A 27,866-nucleotide genomic window follows, 5' to 3' on the forward strand; every position below is an offset into this window, starting at 1 on the left:
CGGAAAAGGGGCATTTAGGATATGCCGGGTTTGTATCCCATTTGCTAGCCACCTCTCATTGTCACGACGGAACAAATTACTTTTCATGTTCCTAGAGAGATACACAGATTCTCTTGACCACCACTACCGATCTCTCGTTCCTATCATCTCACCGGATGCGATGAAAAATAATGATCGATATCTAGCATACTGCCAAACGCATCATCCCACTGCCTCTTCCATCTGTCTCATCTCGCGCCTGCCCATTTCATCTTGATCAATAGTCCCATGTTACTCACCGTCGCATCTGCACACCTTTATCTCCATACCTCTCCAACCACTGCTCTCGTGATCTTTTGCTGTAAACCACTTCAACACTCCCAACTCTCACCATATACTTTCACCTATCGTGGGCACGTGACAGTGCATAATGCTTCTTCACCAGCGGATGAGTATCCACACAACTATCACCTGGGAGGTACTACATCATAGGCACCCAGAAGCCCTAGGCTTCGCCCATCTGCACACCCTATGATAGGTTTATATCGCCATTAAATGCCTAAGTCAATCACCATCTACTTCACTTCGCTTCGCACTGGCGTTGCGCTTCTTCCGACGACAACGGCAAAAGAAAAAAGTCCTCAGCGCGCACTTAGCTGTGTGGGGGCCTACTTGGACGAAATATAGTGGGCACTAGACTCTCAACACCCATACCCTTGTGTAGATGACTATCCATTTACTTTCGTTTCCATATTAGACGGAATCAATGTGCATCTAAGATACCCCCCACCCCCCTAAAGGTCCTACACACATTCCAAACCTCAACACCAACACACGCATCTCTTCAAACTCTCCTCTCTTCTCTCCTCTCCTCCATCACCCATTCACATTCACGTACACAAAACCCACCAAATCATTAGAATGGAAAAGAAATGTTCACATTTCTAACTATATAACGACTTCGTAAACTCAATCTATGCTCTCTCTCTCTCTCTCTCTCTCTTTCTCTCTGTTTCTTGTTTGCTTTGTGGGGAATAATACTTTGCATCAAAGCCAAAGCCAAAAAAAAAAACATCGCTACGCTGGAAACGCAGTCAGGAATGTCAAAAAAAAACAAAACAAAAACGCTGTTGACGCAACGTAATGCAACGCTTTTGAAAACAACAACATTAAACAGGGCAGAAACGTTCAGATGATAACACTAAAAATCTTTATCCGTTGGATACAACCTCTGGTGTTTCGAGGGCCATCAGTGTAAAAAAAAAAAGAAAAAAAAAGAGAAAACAAAAAGGGCGAAAACGAACTACTATGTCGTCAACGCTCTAGGCAAGTTCCATCTCATTCAAATGACTCCTTCTCAAACTACTGCGTCCACTATTCGGCGCCCAGCTCGTTCTGGCCAGGACATCTCGCCTAGGATCAAGCATGCCGTTGCCAGTCTCCGGGCTTGCCATTTGGCCCGCGTACTGGAATTGCATGGGGCGTTTGCCCTTGCCGCCACCAGGCAGCACGACCGACGACGACGGCGACCGCATGGGCGCAATGTGCGTGCCGGAATACGTTCGCGTGGGGCGCGGGATGACGGGGAGAGCCCACTCGTCGCTTTCGGAGGTTGCGTATTTAGTAGATGCGCCTGCGGAGCCCGGTTGTGTGTCCCAGGGTTCTGATTCCCAGGGGAGGTCGGGGGAGTAGGCGGAGGAAGGGCCAGAGGGGTCTTCGTCGTCGATGTAGACGGACGAGAAGGATGTAGCGGCTGATGCGCGATGGGCAAAGGGACGACGTGGGTGCATCATCTTTTCCATTTGAGGGTCGAAGATGCTGCTGCTGGCCGTTGTGTCGATGGTGTCGCGCTGCGGCACGGTGCGTGTGCGGCGGAGCGACAACATGCGCGCTGGGTTTCTGGGTGGCGGGGTCTGCTTTTCAAAGTCGAGCATTTCGTAGAAGGACTTGCCGATCCAGAGCATTTGCTCGTGTTCGCGGAGGTAGCGCTCGCCGCCAAAGGATTTTTGCACAATGTTGCGGGCCATCATGCCGAGTTTGCGGCGGTGGTCGGATTTCTCGTACATCCGACGGGTGATGATTTCGACGTCCTTGGGCGTGGGCTTGTGGGGGAGGACTGGGGCTGCGACACCAGGGCCGTCTTCGGCGTACTGGGCCCATTCGTCTAACATGGCGAGGAGGTTGATCTGAGCGCGAGCCAGGCCGTATGCATCGTTGGGGGCAACGACTTCGCTGTACCGTTTGCCATCATCGGGATCAGTGAGCACGCGTAGAGATGCACCCACGTCAGTACAGACAACAGGGGCTCCAGTCAACGCAGCTTCTCCGAGTGCGAGAGGTAGACCTTCGGAAACCGATGAGTTGAGGAACAGCCAGGTGTTTGCAAGAACCATTGCCGGATCCGCTGTACCGCGCATAGTGACGTTCTGACCCAGACCCTTACAGGCGAGAATCTCTTGACATTCGGAAGAATAGACGGGAGATTTGTTGAGAGCACCGTAAATGTCGAGCTTGTAGTCTTTGAAACCCCATTCGTTTGTGATAATGTCGGCGGCCAGCAGAGCAGTCTTGATGTCCTTGGCAAACCAGACATGGGACAACATGGTCACTGTTGGTGTCTTTGCTTTGATTTCCGTGACTGGAGCAAACTTGGTCATATCAGTGATGCCGTTGACAATAGGATCAACCTTGCGCTTGAAGACGTTGCGGTGGGTGAGCTGTCCTTTTGCGCTTCCAATTTCAATTTCCCATCCTGGGTTGAAGAAGTCTGAGGGCAAAAGAATTAGTTGAGACTGACAGACTTGAAGGGTGTATACATACCTGCACATGGAAGGATCTGATCGGCGTGATGAAGAATGAGACACGAGGTCAGCTTCATCAGGCCCAGCAGCGAATTTCGGATAAACGGTGGTAGAGTACACATGGCCGATGACAGGTAGAGGTTAGTCTCACGCCAGGAGATGGCGTGATCCCAGATCTGAAGGGTACAGTTGCGCTTGAGCTTGCAAACGATACCATAAGACGCGGAGACACTGTGGTGAGAGGCCTGGAAAACATGGGGAATCTTGTCGGGGATTGGAATGGAGAAGATGAAGAGATCTATAAAAGTTAGTTTCGCTCAATATATACTGGCAAGTTTACTTACACCTATACCACAGTTCCAACGCAGTGTCAAAGTGACCAAGTGTTGGCAACTCGGTACGGAACCACTCGTTTGCTGGTTGGGCATTGGGCATGTCGTCTGTCAGCCACAGCTTCCTCCACGAGTCTTTGACGATGTCGCTAGTCCAGACCTCTTTCCAGTGGCGTGAATCTTGGAAGTACGTGTTGAGGTTAACCAAAGCACGAGTTGCCTGCTTGACATCTGCCGAAGTCATGGTAGTGGCTCGCGCTCCGCGAACAAGAGCGGTCAGTGTGGGAATGAAGTTTGTCTCAATGTCAGTCAAAGTCGCTGCCTTGACGAGATGGTCAACCTCGCTGTCTAGCTTGTTGGTGAACATGCCATGGTTGGGATGCATAAAGTCCAGACCCCATAGAGGAATGATTTTCAGGGACTCGACGTTCTCTTCAGTCTGGTGCTTTGGCAGTCCAAAATCATTAGCTGATTCGACGACCATGTGCCATTTGATAGTGCGAAGGTTGTTGATGAGATCTCGGCGACATGCTGAGACACCACCACCTTCGTTTGGCCAGGTTCCAGTATCGACAGCAATGACGTGGAGCGAGTTATCGGTATCGCGTTGCAGCGCCTTTGTCCTGGTGAAAACGACAGCATCTCCACCCTGACCGAAACTGAATAGATCGCTCATTCGAATAGCTAGAGGGGTCCATGCGCTGATATCGCTAGTGAGATCTGAGCTGGCCATGATGGCATCGGCGTGTAGTGCAAGGTAGTCTTCAGCTTTGACGAGACTTCCACGATCACGGCGTCTCCAGTAAGGTCTTAGCAGAGCCTCCTTTCGGATCAGTTCCTCATCAACCCAGCGAATGACGACTCCGTCAAGGTCATTACGTTTCTTCCAAGCCTTCCAGAGATGCGAACGGGCTCGGGAGGTAGAGATCTCTTGCTGCTTGATGTTCCTTCGGAAAAGACGGCCCAAGAAGTTCGAAGTCGGAGTTTTGAATGCCAGCAGAGGGTTTTCATCAGCGAACGTGCAGCGAGTGGGCTTCTTGAGCACGCCGAGCCAATCGTGACGGATCATGTCTGGTGTATCGACCATGATACCGTTGAGCTTAGTTGTGATCGTTGGATGGAACTTGTGATCATAAAACCATGTGCATTCGTAAACGTCGGCACCTTGGACGAAGGTCGCTTCGTGGACACGTGGAGTAGGGATCCAACGCTCTGTCTTCTCGGCATGGCGAACAGGAGGCGCGCACCAGCTGACATTGGCAGACATATGTGGAAGCACGAACTCAGCGCGAAGAAGTTCATCGTCGTACTTGGCGTTCTTTCGGTAATGGTATTTGAAGCGCACCAAGTTGTTGTGGCTGATGTAACTTCCAGATTCAATGTGACCCTTGTGGTTGTACAAGACCTTTGATCCGTCGTTTTCGCCCTTGCCGCAAATACGGCTGAGGGGGATCTTGGTTGACCTTACTTTGGAGATTCTGACCTTGTTTTGCGCTGGATTCGTTTCGTATTCGTAGGTAAACTCATTGGTGACGGAGCCATTCTTCCATTCTTGTCGTAGCTTGATGCGCATTTCTTTATCGTAGTGAGAAACACGAACCTGACCCCAAGTCGGCTCGGTCTTCAGGGCGCCTGGATAGAAGATCAATTTGAAGCCGCCGTCTTTGTCAGGGTGAACGAAAGCTGTCTCGGTCTCGCCGGCACTTTGGATGACCAGGCGGTTCTTTCTCTGGATGATCAAACTTCCCTTGACGGTTCCTGCCAGGCCTGCAATATCTTTGCGACGGTGGTAGAGGAAGAACGGTAGAGCTATGGACATTGCACGTCGGCTGTATATCCACAGTCCTGTAAGGAGAAACGTAGTCGGCTTGGCAACAATCCATGGTTTGTGCAGCAGTGCCCCGTTCAGCTCACGCTGATACTCGGGATCGGCCATGCACGCCAGAACAAAGAACTTTACCCATGTTCCGGCAGAGTGATAGACATAGGCAACCGGAAGGCGAATGTATTCAGTAAACAAGCTAAACATCGAAACAGCGGAACGATTGAGGACCGGGTGGTACGCCGTTTGGATATCCGCAGTGACTTGGCGATATTCTTTGTTGGAGATTGATTGATCGCCTCGATTCCTGAAGTAGCTATACTTGACAACCGACAAGAATGCTCCTAGATCATAGCGTGCGATGACTGAGAGAATTGTACAGGACTCTTCGGCGCGGATGTTTTCATGGATCCAGGATAGTTCCTTGTTCGTGTAAGGTGCTCGGATACCGAGACAACGTCGGAAAAACAGTCGTCGTATATCCAATGGCAAGTCATCCCACTGCGTTTCACAGTCGAATCCAAGGCACAAATTTCGCAGAAGCTCTTTGCGACAGGCTTTTCCATACACCAAAGCGTCTTGCCCTGCGACCAATGCCGGCATCGAGCGTCTGTTGCACTCTGAGATAGCATATTGCTCGCCGTCGTTCTCCCTGCATGCAAGGATAGATTCCGCAATCTCAGCTTGTGAGTGCGGGGTCTCGAGGAACGTTTCCATGCACGCGTGAAGTAAAGTTTCGGCAATAGCAGTGCAGTTGCTGCTCACATTCGTTTGGCCAAAGCCTGGGCCCTTCGCATCCGATGTCATATATAACGTCAAATGACCATCGGCAAAGTGCGAAATGGCACGAAGATCGTTATTGAAGTTGACGACCGTCTGGAGAGGGACAATGAAGACATCGATTTGCCCATTTCTCCAAGCTGACACGATTCGCTGAATTGTTGACGGCATGGCCGGGAACGCTTGTAGAGCAAGCCTTGAAAGACTATCGTGATTGCATGATAGCAGCAATGCAATGATTTGATCACCGGGTTGACCAGCTGGATTGACACGGTATCTGTTCTCTTTTGGAGCAGCTCGAATCATGTTGCAGTATGCGCGGAGCTCACTTTGACTGTATTCGGAATCGCTGTTGCCGCTATTGTAGGCGTGGAACTTGTCATTCATCAACGACTCTGTTCCTTCATCAGGTTGCCCATTCACGGCATTTGCTGCCTTCTTGGAACGCTTGGCTGTTGGAAATGATTCCGAGACCCATTTGCTGAAGTCTAGAACTTCTGGCATGCCTAGTTTGGCAGTTCGGAATGAGAGAAGGGCTGCTGTCCAAGTTGACGCGCCAAGAGCGATAATCCTGTCGTAAAGGAAACCAGGGAAGACTGCCAAGAGTACGTTGCCTACTATCAAACCAACCACGACAGCTGCTAGCAGTGGCATGAGCGCATGCGGACCAGAGAAGATCTTGTTGTACTGATACAGCAATAGTCCAGTGTAAGCACCAACGTAGGACAAGAACAGGGTCAGTCCAATGGACGAGCTGTTGAAGATCCAGATGAGAGCAGTGCAGAAAGCAAGTGCCCATACATGGACGCCGATGAAGCGACACAAGGTATTGAAGTAGAGATGACGCCTGAACTTCAGATCGTTGGCCTTGGCTTGTTTGATCTGTTGCGTGTTTTCAATTGAGATGGGTGCCATCTGCTCCGACAAGGTGTGCAGGTGCTGAGCCTTGTAGTCGAGTAGGACAGCTCCAATCAGGTAGTACGCGAGTCCGAAACCGACTGATAGGCGGAATGCCGTGTCCATCTCACCTGCAAAATCGTATGCAAGTCCAAGGCCGGCTGATAATTGGATAGGTGTATCTACTCCTGGCATATCCACTGTTTGGCCCCCGTTCAATATGTCCAACCATCGATCCATGAGTGCGACTAGGAAGTAAAGAATGCCGCAGTAGATTTCATCACCTGCTGTTCGCCAGTGAATGAAAGAATTGTGGAGACGAATTCCCTTCTGCGATTGTTGCATACTCTCCAGCGCGACTTGGGTTTCGAGGTTCCAAGTCGAACTGTACGGAATAGGTCGCTTGGTGTCCGTTATGCGAGCGTACCAATCCAACAAGAAGATAGTCGAATCCCAGCAACCAGCTAATTGTTTCACGAAGCTATCTTTTGTAGATTTCTGCCAGAAATGACGTCCATGTTCTTTCAGTACAGCTTCATGAAGAGCGTTGCGGCACAATGCCAGAATGGCTGGTTCACTCATGCCCTGGAAGATGTCCGGCTCGCTGAAAGACCCCTCTGAAGAGGCAACGAGGGATCCGTCCGCGACAGTTGATGTAGCTGCGCCCTTGCTTTGGCTTTTGTTTTTGAGAGCGACTGCTTCCTGCTCCCTTTCAGAGTGCAATTTCATGTACCAGTTCTTGATATCTGAATCGTTGAGTGTCTTGATGTTGTGATACCAGGTCACCCATTGGGTTGCCACGCGTCTGGTGCCAAGAATCAAAAGGGTAACGAAGATGTATAGAACGCCCAGATAGAGGTAAACGTCATTGCCTTTCATCCCAATGAAGATGGTAAGAATAGGGGAGATTACCAAGGTTGGAATGACCATAATGATGATTTTTCGGCCATTGAGGAAACTGGATCCAGGAATCTGATACGTGGAAAGCACAGCCAGGACGGTCAGGTATGTAGTCAGGCCGAAGAGGTAGAAGAAGAAGACGGCGCCGTGACCAGGTCCCGATACAGCTGAGATGACAACGAAGCCAAGAAGACATCCGGCAAGAGTGAAAGCCAGACCGCCAACTAAGCGTGTGAGGACAAACATGTTGGCTGCGGAGAAGGCCATGGAGATGAGGTAGTATGTGCCACCAATAGAGATCCATGTTCCGATGGCGCCAGAGAGTAGCAATGAGCACATAAGTGCCAGCGTAGCATAGTACCTCTCGTCTTCAGTCATTCTCACACTTAGGTAAAGGCCGTGACCAGTAGTTGAGAGAAGCACAATATCGACAAGGGCAGGAATTGCAAAGACACTCAGGAAAGTAAAGCGACGATAGGCAGGCATAACGGAGGCCTTCTGCTCAGGATCGATATCTGTCTGGGCTGCAGCATAGGCGGAAGCAAATGAAGGCGCATTGAAGATCCACATCGGAGGCTGGTGTTCTTCTTGGTTATAGTAGGCCCTGTGCTTCTCCGATAGCAAGATGCCCATGTCGCTAGGCTTGATATCGAAATAAGCTTCACATCGAGATCCCAGCGCAAACAGCTCTGCAAATGCCGCACTCTGATCGGAATACTGGTTGAAGAGTGGGTTCCTGTCTGAGACCTCAATATAGACTTCTTCGAATCCGGCTTTCCTGGCTGCACAAAAGATGCAGAAAAGCACGAAGTCGGCTGCCGAGTCGAGTGTTCCCCGGCTGGTAATGTCTGTGATGGCTGAAGTGATGGTATCAAGCTTCTGGTGATCTCTCCACCATAGTATGTTAAGAAACACCTCGTTGATGTGTCTGAAGAGTTGCAAAGCTTGCGCCTCATCGAGGGTTGGGACGCGCGAGAGTCGATACCATTTGAGTTTCGCGCCCACTAGCTCCTCATCGGTGACTTTCTCACCAATGTAATCTACGTTGCTCAGTTGCTTAAACTGATGATATGTAGGTACATCAATCAGCAACTCTTTGCAGCGTTCGCGAATTGCAGGGAGAAGCGAGCATTCCTCTTCCCATTCTGAGTAGCGGATATGCTGCAAGTAATTTAGAAGCTCTGAGGACGAAAGAAGATCCAGATCTTGAACCAGACGATCCGGTAGTCGTTCTGGTGAAAAGGATCCGTCGGCAAATTCGCTAAGGCCGTATTCTGCAAGGAAACACTGGTACCTCGAAAAGCCCATCATACTTAGATATGTGTGGAGCAGAACTCCTTTGACATCTTGTACGGACTTGGAAACATATATGATGATAGCTTTAGTGCGAGGGTCTAGTTCCCACACTCCCCAGAATGAGGCGCCGTTGGGGGTGTGAAATCCTGAATCAAGTGCAGAATATGCTTGGAAACGGTATGGGTCAGCACCGTCCTCAACAGCATGGTCCAATGCTTCTACGAGAGCTAGGATAGCCTCTCTCATAGTAGGCACGAGATTCAGAAAGTGGCTGCTGCTAGAAGCGAAGCGGCTGAGGGTTGCAGAAGTTGCACTGAACTGTTCTACGGGGAGACGGGTAAGCAACTTGAGATCTCGCAGATGCCGTTGTGACTTGAGGACACGATCGAAATCTGCTTTGGAGGCATCGATACCGATTGGGAAGCATCCCAAAGATGAATATGGTGATCCGTCGAAAGAACATGAAAGTGGGTTGTCGGTGTGCTTTTCTACTGCCATGGTCCAGTCGAGCCCCAAACTCGTGGGTGATGAGGGTTCGTGGGGGACCAACACTCCATTCTCATCAACCTCGGGATATTCAACAGTAAGTGTAAGTGTACTGGATGAGTCGTCGTCAGGCATGCCTCCATCAAGGCCGGCGAGCGTGTCAGCCAAGAGAGGGAAAATCTCTTGTAGCGGCACGTAGTCATCAAAAAGGCTGGAAAATCCAGGCGAAATCGTACGAGCAGTTCGGTACTTGTCATGGACATCCATAACCTTTCGAGTCTTCAGCCACTGGAAAGCGGCCAAGGGTTCCTCGCAGGGGCTGACATCGTAGATGTTTGTGAGAGCGCACTGCCGTGGGAAGTAGGGCACTGCGCCGTGATAACTGCACCACATGTGCGCTCTTCTGAGAACAGCATGCGAAAGCTCGGCATTATCATCCACTGTATCCCACATCATTGTGACAAACGAACGTTGGCAAGCTTGGGAAACAAAGGACCGAGTTGTCGTCTTCATCTTGTCCATGTCGAAGAAATCGCGGCGCTCTCCATTCGACTTGATTGTACCGTTGCGAACTACTACGCCGGCAAAGAGTGAGAGATCGAGCTTCTTCACACCGTCCAAGAAGTCGGGAGCGCCGATCTCCAGATAGCTATCCAAGCCATGGGCTGAAAGAAGTTTTGTGAGGCCATGGAGCAAAGCGATGGGAACGCGGTCGCGCCATTCGGAGATGAGAACACCAGTGAAGTATCGCTTCTGGTCGGGTCGTCGCAAGTTCTGTTCAATTGTGCACGACAAGAGATATATCGCTTGTGACAGGTCCAACTCGGTGCCCTTTGTGGCCGAAGTGATAACATGGGATAGATCGAGTCGCGCGATGATGTAAGGTCCCATGGGAACATCATCATTACTGACGGCATCTAGGACACCAGTCTGTCGGTAATCCAATACGAGGGCCTCCCATTGCGACAGGACCTGTGCCTCCTCTGGAGTGACTGGGGTTTTCAATGCGCCAAGGTAGACGCCAAAAGATGAAGGTTTCGCGGGGAGCGCGTGCGTAACGCGAATGACGCTTGAGCTGTTTGACAAGAGATGAATGCGCTCTTGTACGGAGCGTGGCAAGGCAGTTTCATCTTCATCTTCCTGCAGGATCTGTCAGTGTGGGCGCGCATGTCGGTGCAGCGACTTTTCTTACCTTGAATACTTTTCGAAGTGAACGATAAGTAGACCATACGAGAGCGACAAGGCCGACAAATCCGCTAGCAGCAATGATGGCAATGAGAGTCCAATCCCACCAGTCGCGGATTCGCGTGCCATCCTTGAAGGCTTCGATACCTAGAACGTCGGGCTTTGCCATGGTTGCGACGGCGTGGACCTGGTCCGACTACAAGGCATACGCCTATGCTGACAGTTGTGATCTGAACAGACTTTACAGTTTCTCTATGCTGGGCAGGTGACCATAGGCATTGGGCATAGGGTGGGTTATCAAGTAAAAAACAAGAGGGCGACAGCCCGCTGCATGGAGAAGTGGTGTCACAACGAGGGCGAGTCGACGGCGACGACACAACAAGAACGGCAGGCAAATGCAGGCAGTCGACTGGTGAAGGCCAGCTGAGAGCTGATCAAGAGGTGCATAGTGTGCTTCGTATGCCAGAGTACAGTCAGGTGTTAGTTAGGCGTCGATCTGGCAGTGCATTAGCAACCATGACCAGTGGCTAGCCGAAGCAATGTCCACTGCAGGATCGGCAGCAGTCAGAGAAGACGCCTTCATCCTTCGAGAATATGGCAATACGGCGCTTGGCGGGTGCTACAGACGACAGTGAGCCGGCGTGATGAGCACGAAGCCTTTAGGCCGGGCATAGGCAAAAGCATGGACATAGTGCACTAGCGGGATTATAGTGGCCAGATTCATCTATCCCGGACACGAAGGGGGACTGCAAGCCGACCAAAGCGGGATCCTAGGTTCGGCGGACGGTGGATCTTGGTGGCGACGTGGTAAGAGTGGTGGACAGGAGGAACCGTGGCGAGCGAGGCTGACATGCCCAGGGTTTCCCTCACCCTGGCCTGTGCGCGCTAAATTTGGCCCTCCACTTGTAGCGTCCCGCTCGGCACGCATTTTAGCCTAACCTCCTCCACACTACGACGTTAATATCAGACTTCATCTAATGTGGCATTCGCTCCGGCCTTGTCTCCGGCGCTCATGCAAGGCAAATGCAACAGGCTTCTTGCCCTGGCCCTGACCCTGGCCCGATCCACCACAGGCTGACTGCAGCCAGGCGCCTGCTGGGACAACAGGCACACCACTAACGTAGACAGTGGCCAGGGATCTTCTCAACATACGACTCCCTCCACCCACTTACGTACAGCATGGGCCTGCACCCCGGTCCTCTACTCTAACTACAGCCTGAGCATCATAGTAGCAATCTCTTCAATCTCGCTCTGCTAAACTGCCCCGGTACGTACCCAGCGACCTGGTTGAATCCAAGCCGAGAGTTAAAGTGTGATCCTACTATGTGCTTGTTCTTCACGATCCACAGCGGCGGCACGGTATTTTTCACGTGGCATACGCCTCTTCTCCTCGAGCGGCATCACCTGAGGATTTGGCAATAGTGTGCTGGCCAAGGTTAATAGTACGCCCCATTCCATGTCAGCAAGCTCCTCCCCGGTTTTACGACCTCCACGATTTTGAGAGGCGTCAAGCTGAACTCAATGCCGTGGTACGCCTGAGACTAGATCCGACTACAAGTCGTAACTCTCAATGTGGTGGAAACAAAAATGGAAAATCAATAGTCCCTTGATCATTTACCGCATCTGGACCGTTATACTCGAGGTGACCTATGGGACAAATTTTGCCGAGACTTCTTTATTAATATGCCTAGATTCCTCAGAGACAGCCACTTCAAGCATCCATTGTTTCACTTCTTTTTTAATCATGTCGTCCTATTCTCGCTCGTTATTGCGAGCATGCTTAGTCTCCTCGCTTTCTCTGCTGCAACCAGTGTCGGCGTTTGTGGGAAGCGCAACTGTCTCAAGCACTGTTTTGGTCATCGCTCGCGATGCTACTTCCGCGCTTAACAGCGCCTCACTTGGTCTTCAGGGCTATGGCATACCCTATGAGACCCTAGTTGTCCCTCAGGCTGGTATTGCCAATCTTCCCCTTCTCAATGCCTCTGCAACAAATGGCAACTACGGTGGTATCGTTGTTGTTGGCGAAGTTAGCTACAACTACGACAACTCGTACCGAAGCGCCCTTACAACCGATCAATGGAATCAGTTGTACGCTTACCAGACCAACTTTGGTGTGAGGATGGTCCGCTTGGATGTCTTTCCTACCACTGAATTTGGTGTGGTTAGCACTGGTGGCAGCTTGGACGATCAACCAGTCACCTTTACCAATACAAGTGGCTTCCCTTCGGCCAATCTCAAGACGTAAGTGCAAACAACTCCTTGGCTCTAATTGCCACAATGGGCAGTGATCTCTGCTCGACTTCCACAAGCGGTGCGGGTGGCAAACATTGACAGGCAAAAACATAAGATGCAAGCAGGACTAACCATGATGACAGGGGTGTGCCGATAAGCATTGCTAGCATCTACCATACTCCGGCCACAATCACAAACTCTTCGATTGCGTGGGAGTTTGCTAGCTTTTCCAATGCTGGAACTGCTGCAGTCATCAACCAGATTGGTGCACGCCAGCAGATGGCATGGTTTCTTCCGTTTGCGCTAGACTGGGCGCCATCCAGCAACATTCTGCAGCACGCGTGGATCACTTGGATGACCAGAGGCCTCTTCCTTGGTTTCAGGCGAATCTATCTCAGTACGCAAGTTGACGACATGTTCCTGGAGACGGGCTTGTACCGTCCAGCAGGCCAAAACTACCGCTGCACGCCACAGGATCTTACGACCCACGTGACATGGCAGGCTGCTCTTAACGCAAGGCTGCCGGCGGGATCTGAGTTCTTCATTGAGATCGGCCACAACGGCAACGGTGACATTGAAGCATCTGCATACACGGATCTAGGCCAGACACGCTGCAACCCTCCCCAGGCTATTGAATATTCTGATCAGCCTGACGGCAGCCCAGAATACTCCAAACCCCCTGGCACCGGTGTAAACATCTGGCCTACGACACCCACTTCATACACCTGGAGTCTTCAATGTGCCCAGATTGATCCGCTTGAGAACTGGTTTGCAGTGACATCAAACCGCGACGCTTTTGCCCATATCTCTCACACATTGTACGTATACAATTGCTACTAAGACGCTGATCGCTGCTGACAAGACACTAGCTCACACATGGACTTGACCAATGCCACCTATGCGGACACATCAAAGGAAATTTCCTTCAACAGGGCCTGGCTGAAGCAAGTCGGACTCGACGCTGCTAAGCGATGGAGCACCAAGGGTCTCATTCCACCAGCCATCACTGGTCTGTTCAATGCAGACGCCATCAAGGCATGGATGGACAACGGTATCACCAATGTGGTTGGAGACAATACCCGACCACGTCTCCGCAACACGCAGAGCTCGTTCTGGCCATTGGCCACAACGACGTCGTTCAATGGGTATGCTGGTCTGAACATTATGCCACGTTGGGCCACTCTGATCTACTACAACTGCGATCTCCCAGCCTGCACTACCCAGGAATGGATTGATACATCAGCTGGCGCCGGCACCTTTGACGATCTATTGGCCAACGCCCGGGATACGGCGATACGCAATCTTTTCGGGCTTCACTGGGATCCGTAAGTCGTCCGCCCGTATCCGCTTGAAGAAAGTTTACTGAGACATCACGCAGGTACATGTTCCACCAGGCTAACATGCGGGTTGCGGACGTGCCAGCGACTACTATTAATGGCAAGTCTGGCCAATACTCGCTACTCATGTCGTGGCTCGAGGTTGTGACCACTGAGATGACGCGCCTGTACGTAAACCATGGTCGTATTCGATTAAGCAATGCTGACACACCCGCTCTAGGACGACCTGGCCCATGAAGACGCTTAAGCATGACGATATTGCGCAGCAATTCCTCAACCGACAGACGCGCGATCTCTGCAGGCCTAGCATGACCTGGAAGACGTCGACCAATGGTGCCAGCATCGAGTCTGTGAGCGTGTTCACGGCAGGCGGAAACAGCTGCGGTGCAACTATTCCAGTGACGGTGCCAGGGTCAGTAGCAGACTCGACTGGCGCGACCAGGGAGCAGCTAGGCAGCGATCCCTTGACGCTGTGGGTGTCTATGAGTGGTGCGAGCAGGACATACAGGCTCTCGTCGGCATTGCCTCTCTAGGAGGGCGTGGCGGACTTTCAATATTTGTTTGCATTGTTAGTGATTACATTATGGCTACAAATGTCTAATAGGAATGCTTGAACACGATATTCACGAGAGCTATGAGTGGGTCCGTTAAGAGAAAAACCAAAACTTATATGCCGCCTGACGATGCGATGCTACATGTTTACTTTTTACTGGAGTGGTGTTGGCGCAGCCTTGCAAGGGTTGGACCGGAGTTTAAGCGGTCAGCATTTCAGGCTGGCTGCCAAGTCGCTTCGCTGTTCCAGCCACCACACACGCACACACACAGACTGGGGGCGAGTATCGAAAACGCCATATCCTCGGGACGTTTTTGTATAGCGCCCCCGGTCCGTTTGAACGACAGGCGCCACTTTGAAACTGCTAATGCATGCTTGGACACGGTTCACCGAGCTGGCTGTCAGCTCCGTTGACCGCATCTCCTGACGGCATGCCTTACTATGCCCAAGATCCGCATGTGGCAATGTATCCTCCACCACCACGATGGCGTGCTCCTCTCCCCCGCTCCACCAACCGGAACCGCTTCCCCGACTCTACACCAGCCACACGCGCTACCACTGCCGCAGACGAGGCGTTATGCCGTCTCCAGCTAGGACCGTGTTTTATTTAACATCCTTTATATTAACCTACATGCACCTTGCATCCCTCAGCCGCAAGTGCCGAACAAGAAAAAGGTCTCATGTCGCGACTGCGCCGCTAACGCCGCGTCTCCCTTGTTTTCTCTTCCTCTGCAAACCATGTAGAATACTGGCCTGGGTTTGCATCTAGAGTGTAGAGCTGAAGGGAGGCAGTTTCGTATAGCGGGTTGGTACTATTGGGGCTTATGCTAGCAACTTCAATAAAAACAAAGCTGGCTGTGTTCCCCCCCTCCATCGTGACTACACATTCCATTTTCTATACGCGCTGGCCCCCCCTGGCAAACTCTCTTTTTTGCTATACGCTGAGCCTACGGGGCGCCTAAAAGGGTCTCTCGGCTAAAGCCTCACCAACGTAATACTACAACTGCGTAGTCCCCCATCCGAGGAGAAGAGGACAAAGCAAAAACAATCCAGGAACGAAGAAAGGAAAAAGGAAACAGAGAAGAAAATAATCATGGACGTCAAACCCACAGCGACAACGCGGTCGCGCCGCCGCAAGATCCTCTGCATCGTACTCCCCCTCGTCATCGTTATTGTCCTCGCCCTCGCACTCGGTCTGGGATTAGGACTAGGCCTCAACTCTGGCGGCGACGACGACAACGACAACAACAACAACAATCCCGGCGGCACGCCTCTCCCCTCTCCCAACACCACCCTCCCCTGGACCCCCTCGGTAGCCTCAACATGGCAAATCATTCTCTCGCACCCTCCCGACATGTCCTCCAACAGCGCTCTAACCCCCAACGTAAGCGTCTACGACATCGACCTCTTCGACACCCCGAAATCCACAATCGACGCGCTACGCGCCCAGGGCATCCGCGTGCTGTGCTACTTCAGCGCAGGCAGCTACGAGAACTGGCGGACCGACGCCAAGGATTTCAAAGACGCCGACTTGGGTAAGCCGCTGGATGGCTGGCCCGGTGAGAAATGGATTGATCTCAAGAGCGAGAATGTGAGGAATATCATGAAGACGAGGGTGCAGTTGGCAAAGGACAAAGGGTGCGATGGAGTTGATCCGGACAATGTGGATGGATATGTGAGTTTCCATCTCTCTATTACCTTGCGCCACCATTTTTGCCTCCTACGACAAGAAAATGGTGGAAGTGCGGGGGAAATCACGATGTGATGGACGGGAGTACTGACACGATTGCCAAAAAAAGCAAAATGACAACGGCCTCGGACTGACCTCCGCGGACTCGATCGCCTTCATGCAATACCTCTCCAACATCACCGCACCCCTCGGCCTCGCCCTCGGCCTCAAAAACGCCGGCGACATTGTCCCCACCGTCCTCCCCATCGTCCACTTCTCCGTCAACGAAGAATGCGTCAAGTACAGCGAGTGCGCCAAATTCTCCCCCTTCATCGACGCGGGGAAACCCGTGTTCCACATCGAGTATCCGGACGGCGCCGGGGCGCAACAAGGGTTGCGCGAAAACATCCTGACCGACTACTGTGCTAAGAGCGGAAAGGGAGAGGGCAGCCAGCGGTTTAGCACCGTGCTAAAGAAGATGGAGCTCGATGGCTGGGTCGAGTATTGCGATGGCAGTGTTAATGTTACCGATATCAATGAGGCCGTAGGTGGCGGCCGGAACAATAGTTCAAACTAATGGATTCGTAGTAGTGTAGCTGACAAGAACAAAAAAAACGTAATGTATTTCACCTTTAAACTGGGATCATGCCTTCATTCTCCCTCGTGTTTTTTTTTTCTTCAACTTGACTTTCTCACTTGTGGCATTTGCCGGTTTTATCGATCTCGCGATTGCATCTCTGTGTTTTGTATGGTGTTCTTTCCCGTGTTTTTACGTATGCTGCTAGTGTCATTGTCCATGTTTGATGTCCCAACTTACTATTTTTAAACATGTTGCGGTACTACCAAACTTTGAACACTGGAGTAGGGTGGTATACACTAACGAGGAATTCCCATCATCATCTTCGGACTATTTACTCCACCCACGTAGCCTTCTTAGTAATCTTCCCTTGGCAGTGCTAAGGAAAAAAAGTTTGTTCTTCCTTAGTAGCTTTTTTGTTTTTGTTTTTTTCTCTCGGCACACTCCATTCGCTCCTAAGCGCAGTAGCCGTCGCTTGCCTCGGATGTAATTCGCCCGGTGTCGGTCCCCCATAACAAACCTTTTTCTTTGCTTCTTCATACACTTTACATTATCACAAGCTAAACACAGAAAATTGGAGTTGTTTGTTCAATGAGTCGCGTAGTGACAATCCTTCTGCATCATGGGCTTTTTCTCCACATCCCGAGGAAGCACTGTCTGCTGCAACCGACATACACTTATTTTACTTTTTGCTTCTGTGCACACTATCCAGCCGCCTCTACCGACTCCCCCCCTTCACCATATCGTTGCATCATCTCCCGCATGGCGTGCTTTCTCTCGGCGCTTTCAAGGCGGGCCGTATTCTTTTCAGCTCGCTCTCTCTTCTCAACTAGTGTATGTGGCATACGAAGTCTAGTCTCCGAAGTTGCGTGTTTCTTGCATTTTCAAAGTCCCACGGTCTCGATGCTCTGCTGCTTTCTCCCCGAACCGACGAGGGCCCAGCGAGTCTAGCACGGTCTCGATGCCGGACCGCCGCGGTCTTGGGTGTTCGTACGCACGTACAAAGTACAACAGTCCGGAACGCAAGGCCGAGAATCACGCCGCCGCTCTCATCCGGCCGGCGCCTATGTACTGTATGTAGTACGTCGAATACGTGTCGGTGTCTAAGAAGAACCGAGGGAGAAAAAAGATACCTCTGCGATGTTTCACAGCAGCTGTGGATCGATGCGCACTATTCAAACACATTCTCCACTGCGAGACGAGAGGATCGATTCACTCCCCTGACTCTACTCTAGGCTTGCGGCCGCGATCCGGGGAATCCATGCTCATCCGATATTCCTCTACAGATTTGTTATTACACAGTATTACTCAGGCGCAAGCAAGCGCCTGTGACATGGGTGGCATGTGCTGTGTGCCGATCATCCCACTGGTGGAATCAGCCACGGATCATGTATACATGCTATGCTGCAATTCTGAGGCGATGCATGCAAACAACCCGTAGGGAAGGTAAGGGCTCCCACGCGCCAAGGGATATCTGCCGACCGGTTGAATGTGGCTACAATATCCGGTCTAGCAACTTGTCTACACCGGTCAGAAGCCTGGCGGTAGCTGCGGTCGGCACTCAAGACTATATGCGGATATTGGTCTTGACAGGTACATGGGATTTGTATCTGAGACAACGCCACGCGGCCTCATATAGACAGGATCCTCTATATTTAGGGGATTAATGGCAGTGTCCAAACCTTGGTTATAGAGAAGTAGATCCTCGTCCAATCGTTCAGCACATGCCTTACATCCATGCTCGCTTTTTGGGAAACGAGGTGAGGGGGTCATGCCTAGTGAGCAAGGCCTGCAGCACTGGTGGGTATGGAAAGCTTCCATTGTGCAAGGCGCCCAGGGCCGATGCTGGCTGCTGGTAACGAGACGAGGGCGCCATCCCATTCACAAAGCCTCACTCGTATTTTCATGCATGAAGCACGCCTTCCAGACCCGAGCATCCATTCAGGAATCGAAACACCAAGTCTCGTTACCGATTTTTTTGCAGGCCAATGGGTCCAGGCATACGGCGCTCCACTCCAAGCCTGCTTGAACACGACATAGCACAGGGCGGCCGATCCACTATTCCGGATGCCCCATACGAGGAGCTGTGGCTGACAGGGGTTGGTGCGGGGCAAAGATCGGGCCCCTGTTCGTGTTCTTCTCAACGCCTGAACCTGGGAGGCAAAAGCTGCGATTCGCCCTAAGCACATACAAAATTAGCACATATAGATCATGGTGCAATGGTAATGGTGTGAAGGAGAGAAGGATCGGCATGCCCTAGCGAGCGGCTTGCAATGGCTCCCGTCATTCAAGGTGAGTGTTCCCATAGAGGGCGTCATCTAAATGTAACTTCGGCTTCATGTTGCAAAAGAGCTAGCCAATATTGACAAGGGGAGCACTCCCCCGTTGTGCCGAGTTCTTAGCTCGCCCGCTTAGGTGAACGGGCACTACGACTAGTTTTCGGGAAGCTGTCGTTCCCACGCACAACGCATCGCCCAACTGTCTCTACCCAATGGTCTCGTCCAGTGTAGACGTCATACGTAAGCCGGATGCTCGCTTGCGTTGTCAACTGCTTGAGACCAGGACCTAACCAAGACTGGCGCAAGAAGCTATTGAAATCCTTCAGAAACAAAAAAAATTGGTAACCTGGCACTCAGCTCGGCATCAAATCGGTAGTTTGGACACCCATATGCTGCATCAGCCAAGCAAGGCTACGCGGAGCCGCCGGCATTCAAGCTTCCGGGAAAACGCGAGGAAGCCACGGTATTCTGCCGGGGAATGGCATGGGGTGTGAACTGTACTGAACTTCCGGTAGCGAACCCTTGTGGAAAAATTCATAGATGCGAACCGATATAGAACGAGGCTGTAAAATTTCCGCACGGAGATGAGATCAGAGTTGGAATAGAGTGTTGGCGCATGTTTAGCGCGTAGACTAAGGGCTAACAATCTGGCTAAGAACAGCAAGTGGCCTGGGATTAGCTGACTGTCAGATCTGCCGCCTATGGCCACTGAGCACATCCAATGTTAGTGTGACACTGGGGCTGCTTGACCCCCGTGGGTCATAATAGTTAAGAGTATGTTGCGTGAAAATCTTTACTGGTTTAGAGTCATCTTGCCGACTAACTAGTTAAAGTCGTCTTTGGAAGTAATCACCCGACGGCCGAGCGGTCCGTCTGGTGTGCTGCAATACCTGTCTAGATGGCGAACAGATACTCTCGCGACTCCCTGATCTGCATCAGCTCGTTAGTGGGGTACGATGACAAGGTAATCACCATTGGCCAAGGTGTTTCTTATTTCCACCACAGCTCAAAATGCGAAAACCAAGACCTTAGCCGCCGGCCGACGCACCTAAATTGATCCTACGGACCGAGGTTTCACTCACACGTGGTGTGCTCGAGGCGACAAGGAAATGTAGCCTTGCCGCAAAGGCTCTGGCTTCCCATGTGTGTACCTCTTGGCTGCTCCTGCAAGGCTGTCCTGATCCCAATCTACCCTGCTCAGCTCAACCAAGCGTTAAGGCAATCGATAGACATGGGCAAAATGCTGTCAGACTGTATGTAATCGGGGCTAACAGTGAGTCATTTCCTGCGAACAAGACGCAGAACTAGTCCAGCAGAGGATTTCCCTATAATGGCAGCGACGGGGAACTCCGAATGGCATAAATGGGCATCGCTCTGGCTTTGGCAATCGTACTGAACTTTTTTGTCTCCGGTTTTTGTCCTCTGAGAACCGCCGTCAGGAAGCGCCCTCGGACAAAGGCGTGACTCCGGACTGCTTGGAAAGGACCCGTCGAGACGTCTAGACTGTGATGGAATGGCCAGATCATGGACTGAAGTTATATTTTCAGCCTCGCGCTTATGCAACTACTGGGAAGCAGGCGAATTGCAAGCTGCGCTGTGTAACCCGACCTCGATTGATGAACGAAATTGGTTCCTCGACTACGAGGATACTCAAATAAGGCCTAATTCAGCGATGCTCGGTGTGGCAATACGCATGCTGCAAAGCAGGCTTACCAGAACGGCTCTCCTTTAGCCCGGGCGCCGTCTCTCAGGGCCTGAGACATGGTTTCTAAATGCGCTGTGCAATCATATGATTGTTGCGTGGGAGGTCCCATCGTCAGATATTCCGCCCAATACTAGTGACAAGTCACACTCGACCCCGAATTAGAACCAAGTGATGTCATCCTATAGCGGGCTCAACAATCTGGTGCGTCACTTTGTTGCGGCGTAAGCGATGGTGCACATGTTTTTTTGAGCAGAGTGCGCGCTTTCAGGGCTGCAAAATACTCTGCATTCTGTGATGCAACTTCTCTGGGCCCACAATGCACACTTCCAATTGCGGTAAACTGTGCTTGAGGGTCAGAAGTTCCCTAAACAAGTTAGATGGGCGGCTACCAGGAGAACGGGAAGGGTTCAAACATGATGTCGAAAGGATTCCATGCCCCCTGCTGGGGGGGGGGGGTAGGCGTAGATGGGAACAATGGCCGAGCTAGACCCATCCATGACATTAGCTTAGGCACGGCTTACTATCAGCCAATTGCAAAGGATCGGTCCCAGCCTCAACAAACCAATCCGGTCCTGTATTTCAAAAGTAGCAACAAAAAAGTATTCATCAGTGTGGCTGGGTGGTGAGCATCTCCACTGCCCTGCAGGCGCTTCAGGGGTGGTGTCGATGGCGGATCCAGTATCAGCCGCCTGGATGGAAGCACTTGGAACTGCGTCCATCGAGCTCTTTCCAGCCCAGATGAAGGCAAATTTCAGACTCTAGAAGCTGTGGTAGTGTAACCCGCATGGGCACGGCTGGGTATTGCGCATTCGGCGATGTAAATTGGACAGGGATCTTTAGCGATGCAAGAGTATATTCGAGAGAGCTGGGCCTGGGGAGACTCCGGCACTCATGAATCGGGATCAAGCGGCCTGGTCGTGCCAAGTAAAGTAGACAATATTGATGGCGCAAAAAAGTCTGGCTTTGACGTGTTCTGCCTAATTCAATGTAAGCTGAGTACCATTAAGACTGAGGTAGCGTATATAAAGATTTTAAGGTTGGCATACCAAGAAGCAGATCAGTAACACGGCACTCACACTCGCTCCTCTTCGCTCCCATTCACTCATTCAACACGCAAAGCGCGTTGCCCGCCATGTCTGCATGCTCCTCACAGTTCTCGGTGTCGCCATCCGCGACACCGGAGATGGTCAGCACACCAGCGACACAAAGCTCTGTGCTTTTTGACGACGACGTGGCAGCGGATCCTTTGGACATTGAGGGCGTCAGCTCTTCCTTCATCATGGTCGTTGGCGGATTGGGCTACATTGGCTCCCACACAACACTGGAGCTGCTCAAAGAAGGATACAACGTCCTTGTAATCGACGACCTCAGCAACTCCTACCAAAATGTCCTGACCAGAGTCAAATTCCTTGCCGAGGAGTTCTGCAAGGAGCAAGGCCGACAACTGCCTGCACTACACTTTCAGCAGTTGGATTATCGAAGTCCGCAGATGAAGACCGTACTGGCCAATTACTCTTCGTATTCCGTCAGCAGCAAACCGGTATCAGCACTAGCCCGTCGCTTCCCGTATACGAATCTGCAGCGAACAGATTCTGGCATTGACATGGAGACGGATGATCGCCAGGAGCCGGTGATCGAGCGTCGATCCCGGATAACAGGTGTTATCCACTTTGCCGCCTACAAATCTGTCGAAGAAAGCATTCGCACGCCACTGAGGTACTACAGCAACAACGTTTGCGGTCTAGTTGATTTCCTGGGCTTAATCGAGGAGTTTGGCATCAAAAACTTTGTCTTCTCGTCCTCGGCTACAGTATACGGTGAGGGTGCCAATTGCGGTGTGCCTCTACGCGAGGAGCTATGCGTACATCATCCAGAGACTTTTGTCGACGCCGAGGGACGCGAGCGTCAGGTACTACCGGGTGTCTTGGGTCTCACTTCGCCTTACGGACGTTCAAAATTCATGTGCGAATCCATCCTTGCAGATCTTGCTGTGGCGGATCCGACATGGTCCATCACTGCTCTGAGATACTTCAACCCAGTAAGCCCTCATCCGAGTGAATTTCCAAACGAGAAGATGCTAATGGAACCAGGTCGGCTGCCATGAATCCGGAATACTAGGTGAAGATCCACGGCAGAAACCAAGCAATCTCATCCCAGTCATTGCCACAGTCATGACGGGTGCCAGGCCGGTGCTGGATATTTTCGGCACCGACTGGAACACTCCAGATGGAACCGCTGTGCGTGACTTCATCCATGTAGTTGACTTGGCCCGTGGTCATATCGCGGCTTTGGCTGCTTCAGCAGCTGGTCGCACAAAGGCTCCATTCCGAACCTACAACCTGGGTAAGCAGCATTTTCGCCTACAACCCGCCAGTCTAGATCTGGTTGCTAACTCTTTCTAGGTACTGGAAACGGACACACGGTTCGTGAGGTGCTTCACAGCCTGGAGGAGGTGTCTCAACGGAAGATCCCAGCACGAGAAGTCGGACGAAGGGCGGGAGATGTTGGTTTTTGTGTGGCTGAAGTACAGCGAGCAGAGACGGAGCTGCAGTGGAAGGCTGAGAGAAATCTCAGGGATTGTGCTGGAGATGTGTGGAACTTCACCAAGGGTCGGTGTCCCGATGTGCAAGAAGTTGGTAACGCACAGTGCTAGTGGACATGCAGTCTACGCTTGAGAGCTTTGGTATTGGCTTTGGCTAGACTTCGGGACGCTTTTTTCTCGGTCTCGTTTTTTTTCTTTGTTGATGGAAAAGTTTTAGCATTGGCAGCGGGCGTTTGTTTCTTTCTTTCTTTCCTTTCGCAAACGAGGCGTTTGTTAGCTTTGTACAGATTTGAATACAACTGACGTCAAGTTTATATTTGAAGGCGGATCGTATGGCCTCTCAGCACTCAATGACTGCCTGTCGTGTACTGTATGTGTAACGACGCCATGCCTTTGTGTAGCGCCGCCAAGGGTTGTTGGGAGATTTGGATGGGCCACCTGGGAGCTGCTGTGGCGATTGAGGAAGGGGTTATGGAAGGGATGAGAGGGAAAAGCACCAGCCGGCAGGCAAGGACGGCGGTTTTGCAGTGGCTTTGGCGCACTGCACGTCGCCACGCGAGCAAAAAGCAACGAGGATTAGTTTTGGCTGCATGGAAGGGAGTGAGGTCAGGTGTGCCATGAGCATGTATAATGCGCACACATGGCCATTTGCAGCCATGCAAGCGAGTTGTCTTGTGGCAGACGCTGCCAATGTGTTGTTTCCGCGACGAGGCAGCAAGATGGCAAGATGGCCGAGACAAGGGCGATGCAGCAATGGGCTGTTTCTGCGATGGCTGTGAGGATGAAGATGTTACTCGCCAGTGTATATATGTACAAGCATGCAGGTATGCGTAACGGCGAGGGGCCAAGAGCTGGTGGTTGCAGGCACCGTGGGTGATCTGCAATCGGAGCCAATGGCAGGGGCGAGATGGAGCGGCCAGCCCGCGACTCAGCTGGGGACGGTACATACTACGCTCGCCCCCTTTGCGCCCACCTGTGCGAACGAGCGTGGTGGTGGTCGTGGTGTTGAGCGCAACCACGGCGTCGCTGCGTGCCCCTCGCAACAGCTCGATCAGAGAGCAGATGGGACTCGAATGGCGCGCTCAATGGGTAGCAGACGGACAGCGCCTCCGCATGGCCGGGGCCGAGAGAGGGCGGCCGATTGGGCTGGTAGCGGTTCGGGAGTTGATGGCGGGCTCGCAGTGGGTGCGGCTGCTTGGCGCTAACCCGCAACGGCCGTCACGTGTGGGCCCGTCAACAGTCAAGTCGGTGCTAGCAGCCCGCATCCATTGAACCTCAAACGTCTCTCCATACGCACAGTTGCGCACTCCTGCTGCTCTGTCGCCCACTCGGACGATTGCTGCTTCGTTGCGACAACACCATAGACCAGAGAGACCAGACGAGCGCGCGCAAATCTGCGCACATGCCTCCTTCCGCCATGCCCATGTCCGCCCACGCGACGACCGGACAGTCGTCCTTCTCTGCGGGCGTCAATGATACCATCTGGGCCAACCACCAGCCCTTCTCCCCGCCCGACTCGGCGGCCTCTCTCTCGCCCTCGCTAGGACTCCATTTGTCGCCTACTGCCAGTATTGCTACCCACTCCAACAGTGTCGGGACCACCACTCCACCTGCCCAGACGCCTCAGTCGTCCAATGGCAGCAGGGCCGGCTCCAATGCCGGCCTCAAGAGCAGCCAAAAGGCGTCATCCGGGGATCAAACAAGAGCCTCGGTCGCCGTCGCCTGCGTCCAATGTCGAAGCAGGCATTTGAAATGCGACGGTGGAGCCCAGTGTTCCCGATGTAGGACCGATAACGTCGAATGTACCTACATCAAGTCACGACGCGGTTGGAAGGGGAAGCGCAAGAACAAGGACGACAATGCTGCGCCTGCCGCCCCTCCCGTCGCCCATGGTGAGTAACTTTGTTCTTTCGCGGCCGCCACATAGTCTTCGCCTCTAACATGACTAGCACTATCTGCTGCTGAAGTTGCCGCCAGCAATGGTCACATGTCCTCCTCGCCTGACTATTCGTACAATGGCGACGTGAACCAACTCAGCCCGTTGCATGGTCTCGGCGTTCGAGCAGTTGCCCCGCCAGTTGCTCAGCTTAACCTCAACGGCACTGCCCGCTTGAACCGCTTCGGCCACCATGGACCCGAGTCTGCCGTCCAGGCATTCTACCATTTCTTCTACAACTCACATCCCTTTTGCTTACCCGAGCCGAGGCTACTCGACATCTTCAAGGACCGCCGGGCTCCTCTCTTGGAATATGCCGTCCAGTTCATTGGCTCAAGCTTCCTGCCTGCTGTGCCTGCTGCCATGTACCAGGAGGCACTAGACCGCCAGATCAACACTGGCAACTATCCAAGAGACGGATGGTCGGTGCAAGCAATGCTGCTTTTTGCCATTGGTCTACATGCGCACAACCAGGTCCCCCGAGCAGCGCAGATCTTCACCATGGCCCAGGACCTGACGCTAGAAATCGGTCTCCACCGTATCGAGTTTGCTTTGATGAATGGCGAGAACGACCCACAGCTTGAGGAGAGTTGGCGGAGGACGTGGTGGTCCATGTACACAGCAAATGGCATGATGACGGCCGTCAACCCGGGCGTACAATTCAGGCTAAAGGATGTGCAAACAGACGTCCCGCTTCCTTGCGAGAACATTCAGTACTTCTCAGGTGTAAGTCAAGACCCCTGCACTCCGATCTGACCTTTTTCTTGGCAATGCTTCCCGGCTTGGTCATGGGCTACTGCGCTGCTCACTCTTACCGTACATGACCCGCAGCCACCATGCCGTTTTGGACTACTCTCGTGCACATCAGTAAGACGACAAGAGACTAACAATGCTCCCAGCAAATACCATTCCCATCGACTCTACAAGACTATGACGACTCGGCTTTCCTGCCGTCGTTGGTCACATTCAGTTCCTTCACCTACCTCATCGACGCCATCCGAATCCTAGGCAAAGTCTTTGAATGCGCCCGTCTCGACTCGACGTTTGAATACCACGCCGTCGATGTCGTCGACCAGTTCCTGTGCAACTGGCGGCTGCACCTCCCCCAGTCGAAAATGGACATTGTGAACAACGACGGCCACATCGACGAGGTGCTATTCCAAGCACACATGGTCAATGCAGGCAGCACAATCATGCTGCACCGGCCGCGAAGCAACCTGGGATTCGGAAGAGTCGAAGGTGTCAACATTTGTGTGCAACCAGGACAAGTCTTGCTTCCGACACAGACGCGCGAAATCCACACAGCCAAGTGTCTCACATCGGCCGAAAACATTTCTTCGCTCATCCGTCTACCGGGTAACCTACTCTACCACACGCCCTTCTTCACCTGCGTCGTCGTCATGGCATCGGTCGTCCATCTTTCCTACTGGTCCTTCCTCGTCCCCGACGGCCAAGACGACATCATCAAGCAATCCATCCGTCTGGACGTCGGGACCCTGCAACAATACTCCAACACATGGCCCATTGCTAGTGTAGTCCTCGGCCAAGTCAGAGGTGTAGCACATACACTATTCAACAGCAAAAAAGCCATGGGCATTCATTTGTGGAGCAATATTGATCAGAACGATATTATTCGCAATGTTATTGAGGAGGGAAGCCACGTCCCGCAACAGCAGTATGCGCAGTTGATTGCTCCGTAAGTTTCCCCCTTTCTCTTACTCGCAAATATGTAAACATACCACTAACCTTTTTGACTACAGCATGTTGAAGTCGTAGAGAGTCATGCACCGCCCTTGAATGTCCTTATGGCCTGGTTTTATCCCCCATTGCGTTCGCCAACACAACGCATTCGTCTACGCAAAGTGCCATCATCAATGCCATCAACAATGTATTTTTTTGACCCCCTCATGTTACCTATACAGTCTCACAGCCAGACCTTTTTTCCGTTTTTTTTTCTCAGGGTCAAGTTTTATTTCAGAAAGTTTTTTTCCCACGTCTTGCATAACGAATCAAGCCAAACGTCTCATATACCATGTTTTTTTTCTTTTCCTTGTCCCCCTTCTTTTTTTCCATCTCTCCGCGTTTGAGGCTGGCGCGGGATTGGCGCTGTTTTTCCTTTCGGAATCTTGCCAGTTATGTGTCGGTGGGGGGGGGTTATTTTTCTCCAAAGCCCAGGGGTTAGGTTGGGGTTAGATTAATGCACCAACGCAAATATGAGGAGACCATTTACCACAAACTTGGATATTGAATTGAAAAAAACGTTAGCAAGATTAGAATCACAAACAAGTCGAAGTTCAAAATGGTTTCAGAGTGTTGCAATCACGTGTGCAATTAAAAAGTGAATAATCAGTCAAGAGAAAGAAAGAGAAAAAAAAAAGAGTTCAGGTACGGCAGGTAGAGCGAGAGTAGGGAAGAAAACTGTCAACCTGTTAGCTGCGACTTCTTCTTTTTTTTTGGGGGGGGGGGGGGGTCTTGCTTGTTTTGTTTCGTATACTTCCGAGTAGTAACCCATTCAGGGAAAATATCAGCGGTGCTTTCTTTGTTGTCCTTACCCTACC

The 27,866-nt window shown here is 51.9% G+C and overlaps 5 protein-coding genes across 5 annotated transcripts; 4 read left to right on the forward strand and 1 right to left on the reverse strand.

Annotated features, from left to right (window-relative positions):
• Positions 1–1,301: 1,301 nt before the first annotated feature.
• Positions 1,302–10,647, reverse strand: COCVIDRAFT_31100 (glycosyltransferase family 4 protein; the record flags this gene model as incomplete). Its single annotated transcript, XM_014695853.1, has 4 exons — positions 1,302–2,746; positions 2,800–3,078; positions 3,125–10,433; positions 10,486–10,647. 4 exons carry the CDS (start codon positions 10,645–10,647, stop codon positions 1,302–1,304), a joined length of 9,195 nt encoding a protein of 3,064 aa, XP_014551339.1.
• A 1,575-nt stretch (positions 10,648–12,222) lies between these two features.
• COCVIDRAFT_31101 (hypothetical protein) lies at positions 12,223–14,580 on the forward strand (the record flags this gene model as incomplete). Its single annotated transcript, XM_014695854.1, has 5 exons — positions 12,223–12,719; positions 12,854–13,528; positions 13,580–14,035; positions 14,089–14,214; positions 14,268–14,580. 5 exons carry the CDS (start codon positions 12,223–12,225, stop codon positions 14,578–14,580), a joined length of 2,067 nt encoding a protein of 688 aa, XP_014551340.1.
• Positions 14,581–15,693: 1,113 nt separating this feature from the next.
• On the forward strand, positions 15,694–16,846 carry COCVIDRAFT_113177 (glycoside hydrolase family 114 protein; the record flags this gene model as incomplete). Its single annotated transcript, XM_014695855.1, has 2 exons — positions 15,694–16,275; positions 16,400–16,846. 2 exons carry the CDS (start codon positions 15,694–15,696, stop codon positions 16,844–16,846), a joined length of 1,029 nt encoding a protein of 342 aa, XP_014551341.1.
• Positions 16,847–21,962: 5,116 nt separating this feature from the next.
• On the forward strand, positions 21,963–23,483 carry COCVIDRAFT_113170 (hypothetical protein; the record flags this gene model as incomplete). The annotated part of the gene is made up of 3 exons (XM_014695856.1): positions 21,963–22,868; positions 22,921–23,173; positions 23,233–23,483. 3 exons carry the CDS (start codon positions 21,963–21,965, stop codon positions 23,481–23,483), a joined length of 1,410 nt encoding a protein of 469 aa, XP_014551342.1.
• A 1,306-nt stretch (positions 23,484–24,789) lies between these two features.
• COCVIDRAFT_31104 (hypothetical protein) lies at positions 24,790–27,084 on the forward strand (the record flags this gene model as incomplete). Its single annotated transcript, XM_014695857.1, has 4 exons — positions 24,790–25,264; positions 25,322–26,034; positions 26,208–27,004; positions 27,069–27,084. The coding sequence occupies 4 exons, from the start codon at positions 24,790–24,792 to the stop codon at positions 27,082–27,084; spliced, it is 2,001 nt and encodes a 666-aa protein (XP_014551343.1).
• Positions 27,085–27,866: the final 782 nt, after the last annotated feature.

Source organism: Bipolaris victoriae (assembly GCF_000527765.1).
Source record: "Bipolaris victoriae FI3 unplaced genomic scaffold scaffold_143, whole genome shotgun sequence".
Taxonomy (NCBI): Eukaryota; Fungi; Ascomycota; class Dothideomycetes; order Pleosporales; family Pleosporaceae; genus Bipolaris; species Bipolaris victoriae.